Raw genomic sequence first — 7913 nt, forward strand, 5'->3', positions numbered from 1 at the left:
AGGTGTTTTAAGATTTGGTTTTATTTCTCATTATCCTACTCTGATTTGATTGGTAATAAATTAACTTCCCTGAGTCAAGTCTGTTTTGCCCATGACGGTAATTGATGAGTGATCTCTCCCTGTCCTTGACTCACAAACCTTTCATTGTATTTTTCTCCCTCTGTCCAGCCAAGGAGGGGGAGTGCTGGTGCGACTTCGTGGGCACCTAGTGTCCAGCCAAGGTCAACCCATTATACAGGTGAATAGGGATGGAGCAATCAATGTTTTTCATAAGAGACAAAGATGAACATGATGAAATTGTATGAGACCACTCTAGAACAGATTAGACATACAGTGTGTATACACTGAAGAATGCACTGCCACAAGACACTGCAAGATCAGTTCAGGAAGAACTGCACAGCTTTGTGAAAAACAAGATGTATGGCTGCAGTTTCTTTCTTCAGAAGTTAGATTTCAGGTTTCAGAAAGCTGAGAACATATACCTCTTGTTCTCTCTCCTTAAACATTGACTGCTACCACTGTCAGAAATAACCTATTGGCACAGGTAGACCTTTGTTCTAACAAAAAAAAAAAAAAAAAAAAAAAAAAAAAAGAAAAAAGAACATGTATAAACAATTTATGGAAGACACATAGACTATATCTAGCCTAATAAATTAAACAGTGCCTGGGTCCGTTTTCAGATGTTTTGCAACAACCAGCACGAAGAAGCATAAGTCTGTTCTATTAAACTCTCTTATCCTAAAAAGAGAGTGGCCAAATCCAAACTGTTTATTCAGAAAGGTTGCTGGTTGGTGTTAAATCCCAAACGATGTCCAGGAATTTTTTTTCAGAGTACCAGTTGGCCCAGGCCAAAAGCATGCCATGTACTGTTCAAACAATTTAATGGGAGAGATAATTGTATGCCATTATCCAAGAATTGTTTAATATCCTACTGTAGACATAACCTTCTTGTACTGCACATGCACCACTAAAAAGGCAGCCAACAATAAATATAGCAGGAAAGTGAATTCCATTCGTCATTCATGTACAACAGATCATTTATATTTTTTGTATAATCCTACTAAGCAGGAGAGTACTGTTGATAGAAATAAAGAAAATTACTGAAGATTTTGTATCTTTTTTTAAACATTCCTTTCCCATGCTTCCTCAAGTTTATCATCAAGCTCCACTAGGAACATTAAAGCAACAGAAAGGAGAGCAAGACCTTTAACAGTACCGTTTTAAATCCACTTGCATTTTCTACTGAAGTTAGCAATGACAATGCACCAAAACTTATGTTACACAAAAGCAGAAGTGCTAAAATTATATAGGTAAAGCACAATATATTTAATTCCGTGGTTACTGAGGTATTTGGGCTATTCCAAATACTGTGCTCCAAAACTAAATCTTGGGACAGTAATGTTATCCCAGATAAACCCTGGACAAGGCAAAGCATAGCACAAGCATCACCCTCAGGGCACCTCATATTTATCATACCCACTGAAATATGGAATAACAAAATAAAACCTAACCCAATTACATGATAATGAAATAAAGTTTCAGTTTTAAAAAATGCTTTGGCCTTCTCTTTGTATCCTTATCAATCTGCTAATCTAAGAGTGGCTGGTTCTACACAGCCCAAATGACTCTAATTGCACAATTACAGCATTAAGACTATTCCATTTACCCAGCAAATTGATTGGCTAAACATACCTAAGTACTTTATTATAATATAGAATTTCATAAGAAAATAAAAACAATGTTGGTGTTCAGGCCTGCTGAGAGGAAAATGCAGGGCCAGGGTTTTAGCTAATGTAGATTGGTAAGAATCCACTAACGTAAATGGGCTTTGTTGATTTACGCTAGCTGAAGAATACAGCCATACTTACCAGTAGAGTCTGCATACTTTTTCTTCTTCAGTGTAATCATGCTTCAGCTGCTCATGATGTTTGTGTTACTATGTCTAAGATGGACTAAATTCTAAAGGCATACTGCTTACAGGAAAGGTTTTATATAAGGCTGTCAATTTGCACAATCCTGTTAAAATTACAACTAAAACATTCCAGTAAGTGAACTCTTAAAGATTTTGTTTCTTTGTCATTAACCAACCAGAATAAATTAAAATGTAAACCTCTAACTTGCAAAGCATTTAAACGATCACACTAAAACATTAGTGTAGGATAAACTTAATCTTGGCAGTACAGGAATGGTGCTTTAATAGTATGTGTCTTTGAAGAACCAATAAATGTTGCAGAACAATATTAAGTGATGTGTTTTGCAGTCAGAACTTTAATACAGTTATTCTGTGTTTCTGAGAGGAGGAGTAGGCTCGTATTAGCTCATGTTTCTTTTGTGTCTTGGACTGTAAATTAAGCCTCTGTTTCTTAGGACCGCTATTTTTTGACTACAAAAGCTAAGAGTATAAAGGCTAATGTTGCTTAAGTAGGGAGAACATAATTTATCTTTTTCTTTGTAGGGTAGTGAAGCAAAATTCAGGAAGACTCTAATGAGAGGTCTCTCTTGTGATGTCACTGCAGTATTGGTTGATATTGTGGCAGTTACTGTTCCACGATTTTGCTAGTCTTCATAATTATCCTATAATGGAAAATTCAATTACATAAAAACAATTGAGTAATTTTAGATCTCTTAGGGTACTGTAGCTGGCCTCTAACAGCCCCACTTGAAAGGCATCTATTTTCTGCAGGTCCCATGTCATATTTGCTGGCCCTATACTGAAGTACAGATACACAAACAACTAAAGTAGTTCTAGATAACCGTGTACCATGTTCACACACTTGACTATAATATATCTATAATGTAAATTATAGCTCAATAGAGATGTTCTGAGGATTTATGAAGATGAGAATTCCAGAATTGGACATCTAAAGTGGCATGTATTGAGGAATTTGAATTGCCTTCAAATCAAGTAATGAAGTCATATGTAAACTTAGCCTTAGGACCCTGATATTGTTTGGTTTTGTGCTGAAATAACAAATTTTATATACAAAGCTCAGGAAATAAGTACAGCATAAATAATTTTCAGAATTTAAAATTGATCTATTTTTCAAAATTGAAGTAACATTACTATAAATGATGTTTATAAAGACCATTAGATTTCCAGAACAGCACTGGGAAATAAACACTGCCAAAAAAAACCCCAGTATAGACCCAAAGTTACCACAGAGTGTCATGCAATAGTGTAACGTTATCTTCTGCTTTGGTTGGAAATCCAATTTGATACATCAGAGGCATGTCTATAGCAAGAAAGACAGAATTCTGAGAATTAGGCATTATAAGTGGGATTCAATTAAACACTAAGACACCAAATCTTCAGGTGTCTGTGGGTGAGATAGATAGGTGTTAAAGCTTCCCTTACAGTCAGTGGAAGCCTAATCAAAACAGTCAGTGAAACCTAGAGTGTGTACATGGATGGCACACAAGAAATTCGATTCAATTGCCCACAGCCAAGAGGTGGATTAGGTACCCGGGAGCACCTGTGTGCGTAGCAACCGAATACCACCCTGCTTGTCCGATGTCCTGTTATAATTTATGGAGATCTTGTCAGTGAAGCCTAAGGACAGATTTATTTCCCACTGTTGTAAACTCTAAGATTGCGTTCAGTTAGTTACCTACACAAAGGCACCTTGTGCTACTTGAGATATGGCTTAGGTGGCCATGCAGAACGTTCAGACAAAACTGATGGATATGACACTCAGGAAATTAGTGCCTTTCTGGTCCAACAGTTAGAGGCCATTTTGGGACACTTTACGTTCATCTCAAAAGACAGTAAATGTTTATGATTAAGTTAATGAAGCACATCTTAGATGTTTACATTCAGCTGAGTCGAATTACTCTGCTGATGCTATCAGCTGGACTTCCTTCAAGTATAAATAAGTAGGATGGGGTTCAGTTGCTAAAACATATGCAAGTAACACCATTTTAATGACCTTGTGCATCATCATATATTTACTGAGCATCCATACAGGGATGGCAGTATTTAACACAATAACTGCAGGTGATCCATACCTCCTGGAACAAGAACCAGAAGCCAAGCGGATTACATTAGGAGCTTTCAAACATCATTAGATGCCTCTGTTTAAGCAACTGGATCCTACCTGCACATCAGTAGACAAGCAAACCTAGGTGTCCAACAGATTGAACTCCATCCTGTCCTGTGCCGAATACTGTTCTTCATAACAAAAGTGAAACAGGGTCAAAAAAAGTTGTTTATGGCTGATAAGGTAACAGTTACAACTACTTGTGCATTTGTTAAGTCTTTGATATAACCAAAGGAAATCGACATTCAAAACCTGTTAAATTCTTGACCAAACCCTGAAATCTATGACATTAGGGTCTCATCTTAACAAAGGATATGCAAAATATCTTAACTAATACTTTATTTTTCTAATTTCTGCTTTCACGCTTCAAGCATGAGCTGTCATAGCTTGTTGAGTTTACACAATGATTGTATAGGACTATTATGAAACAGCTATTACTTGAGAAAAAATTTACATACTCAGAACCATAATTTTAATAATTATGTAACAGTAACAGTACCAAAAGTTTAATATACACCTCATATATAATATGAGCCTTATCCTGCTTGTCTAAGCTTCTTAAGGGTTTAAGGTAGATCTAGTTTTAGGCAACTGGACAGAGATCAAGCTCACCTTAATACAAACATTTCAGATGGGATTCCATTACTTACAAGGAATATGTATACTTAATAAATAAAATACATATTATCAATATAAATTTCAGGAGCAGTCTGATAAAAGGCTTCAGACACAAGATTTCAGGAAGAAGATTTGAGGAAGTAAGGCGGTACGTTTCACTAATTTCTAAAGCAGTCTTTGGAGATGTATCCTTCTTCCTGCCTTATCGCAGGTGTACAGAGAAGCCATTTTCTGCTGGCCTGTGCCACTTTTCAGGACAATACCCCAAGTCTCTTGATGACAGGGACATGAGTCTGCAATGAGGTTACATTTTCTTTATTCCTTTCTGTCATCTAGTCTGGATATGGATATTTTCTCTTTGCATGTCACAAGCCACCATCCTTATAAGCACATGGTGGTAGATGCTGTGCAGCCCAAGTCCCATCTAGCTTTCAGTAAGAGATTAAATAAGAGGTTCAGCTGCACACCAGCAGCAGCAGAGCATTCAGGAGCTTGATTCTGACTCTGTCCCTCGTCAAAACTAACAACTTTTTAACAGCTTCATTAGCATTATGGAGAGCAGTTCACTCATAGGGTTTGCAGGATCAGGCTGATGACTAGCAAGATATGTTCATGGAATAATTAGAGAGGGGAATGAACACTAACATTCAAACTTGCATTTCTGTTTCTTAATACACCAAAGATTGAAAGAATTTTAATTTAAGTAGTTAATATGACCTACCATAGAGACAGAGACAACTACTAATTTGGGATTCTGTTATGATGACTTACAGTGTAAATTTTTAAAAATAATAGATTTATATAAATATATTATTCAATATATCATTCCATATATGATAATATACTCAGTATATTATAGTTTCACTGGTGTGTTTTTTAAAACAATAAAATTAGGATTACTTATTGTTGTTTGGAAAGCATATCGGGGTACATATATTTTATTAAAAGAAAACTTCATCTTGTGAAAGAAAAATATTAAGCATCAATTTATTTTCTCTGGTTAATTATTTTTCCTGACCTATTTTATATTTTTAATCAGTGATTATATTTAATTCACAAGCTTCAATATATTCAAGTTTATTAAAAATGCCTTTTCCTTAATTCAATGTTTACATTAATTTTTCTTACTTTAAATCAAGTAGGGGTGAGAAGTGCTACTTCCTTGACATGAACCGGATTAATTTCTGGATCCTTGATGGAGAAGTCTGAAGTTTAGTCTTGTTTCCTATGCTACTTTCCCCATAGATCTCACAGGAAGCAAGCATGAAACAGACTGTTTGAAATCACAGATTTTTAATCAAAATGAGAAGTTTGGGATTTTCCAGGTTTCTTTTCAAAATTTACCTTTGTCTTACATCAGACAAAGCTCAGTGAACCTTCTATTTTCAAAATATCAAAGCTGATCCCCTCATTTAGTTCTATATGGGACAAGATTTCACCCGAAGGCTGAGAATTTGGAAACATATGGATAACGCAGTTTATTTGTGAACTTTTAACTATGTAATTAGATGGATTGACAAGAGTAAAATTGAGCACAAGTATAAGAAATAAAAATTTATGGCAGTGTAGAATATATGCAAGGCAAAGAGAGATACTAATATCATATAGGGAAAGAAAAAAATGCCTACTTACTATGATAAACTAAAAATGGTACGACAGAAGGGAATTATTTGATTTTTATCACCTAGAAGAGCTTTTCTCTCTCTCTCTTTTTTTTTTTTTTTTCTGAAAGGTCTCTTATGTTTTTCTTTTTTTTTCCCCGATAATGTACAGATACCTACTGTAGAAGTGTAAAGATCTGAAATTAGTAATTTGATGTGCTCTCAAAAAAAGAATGAAAAAAAGAAGATGAAATTTCTTCCTTTTCCTGCATTTTACTTCCTAAAGGGTTTCCTTGCAAATTAAACAATGTATGGGCTGCTGAACTGGCACTATAACAACTGTGTTTTGGTGAATAACAGCAGGAGAAATTCTGTAAAAATGTGTTTGTACTCAAACTATGTTTTTCTCCAATAGAGTGAGAACCTTTTTTGAAATCTGCCTTTAACAATCTCTGATGCTTCTGTTTGACCAGTTAAGTTATCCATGCTTCTGTCACCCAAAAGTTAGATGATTGTTTTTTCCTACATGGGGAAACAGTTCAAAAATGCAGAACATAGCTGCTTCACATTCTGTGGAATAAAAAGGACAGTATCTGAGGGCAATTTAACTTATTCTAAAATAAATTTGTAGTTTGTTAAAGATGAATGATCCTTTGGAGGTGACTTGCTCCTTCTGAGTTGACTGCAAAACACATCTAGAAGAGCAACTTTTGTTAGATGTTTGAGGTTATAAATGAACCCCGTCCTTGAACATTACAATTTTGACTTCAATGCCTTCTAAAGTTGCCTATTTCTTTCTATATAAATACGATGCGATTGGATTTAGAAGATTATCCCTAATCTAATCTAAAAACAACTAAGATTAGTTCTTTCTAAATGCAGACTTTATTAACAACATGGTTTCACTTGTGAAGTTTCAAACAACATAAGACATCCTACCTTGCAAAGTTGCCTGATTATATTGTTTAAATAACTGAAGTTAAAAAATGCAGTCAAAATGCAATACACTTGGTTTAAAAGAATTGAACTATTTAAATTATTTCAAAGTGAGTCCCTCAGCTTTGAACTATTTGATTTGCAACAGGATAGGTCTGCTGACATTCAAGATATACTGCAAAGTCGGCCTGTTGGTTATTGCACTTAGTAGGGACATGACTGTTTAGAGATATTTATTTTTATAAATATTTGTTACTTTATTGTATGGCAGTTGTACTATATTGTTTGATATTTGTTACCCCCTTTTTGACTTCCACTGCAATATCTCTCAGGGTGCCCAGGGCTACTGATGGGCGCCTTTGCATGTGTGTTAATTTAATGAAAAAAAAAATATAAAAAAAAAAAAAGAAAATGTTAATTTTCAGCTTCAATGCTCTGATTTTCATCAAAACCAAATTTCACCTGTAAAATGAATAAGTACATAATTGGACTGTGAGGTGCAGCTGGTTAGGGAAGTTTGTCAGTTTTGTTCTTCCTCATTACTTTCTGCAACCGTGATCCAGAATGCACTCTTCGAAAAGTTTCATGTAATATATTGTTCAATAGATAATGCTGAGAAAGCTCTTTTATGTTTTATCACATATTTTATAAGGATTTCTTTCCTTACCTAGTCCAGCTCAGCAGATAGACACACATTTAACCATAAACGTAAAAGTCCCTT

At 35.0% G+C, this 7913-nt stretch overlaps 1 protein-coding gene across 5 annotated transcripts in view; it reads right to left on the reverse strand.

Moving 5' to 3' along the window:
• Nucleotides 1–1947, reverse strand: part of LOC134513912 (uncharacterized) — a 74563-nt gene extending 72616 nt beyond the window's left edge. The window contains exon 1 of one of the 5 annotated variants that reach the window (XR_010070541.1): nucleotides 1869–1934. Coding sequence is in view for 1 of the 5 variants with exons in the window: in XM_063331115.1 (XP_063187185.1) it covers nucleotides 1869–1908 (40 nt within the window). In the remaining 4 variants the exon portion in view is untranslated. Of the gene's footprint in view, nucleotides 1–1868 lie in introns of all 5 variants that reach the window. The other 4 variants (XR_010070539.1, XR_010070540.1, XR_010070538.1 and 1 more) reach the window with 4 other exon arrangements.
• Between the last annotated feature and the right edge of the window lie 5966 nt (nucleotides 1948–7913).

The sequence above is a fragment of the Chroicocephalus ridibundus genome, chromosome 3 (assembly GCF_963924245.1).
Source record: "Chroicocephalus ridibundus chromosome 3, bChrRid1.1, whole genome shotgun sequence".
In the NCBI taxonomy this organism is placed as follows: Eukaryota; Metazoa; Chordata; class Aves; order Charadriiformes; family Laridae; genus Chroicocephalus; species Chroicocephalus ridibundus.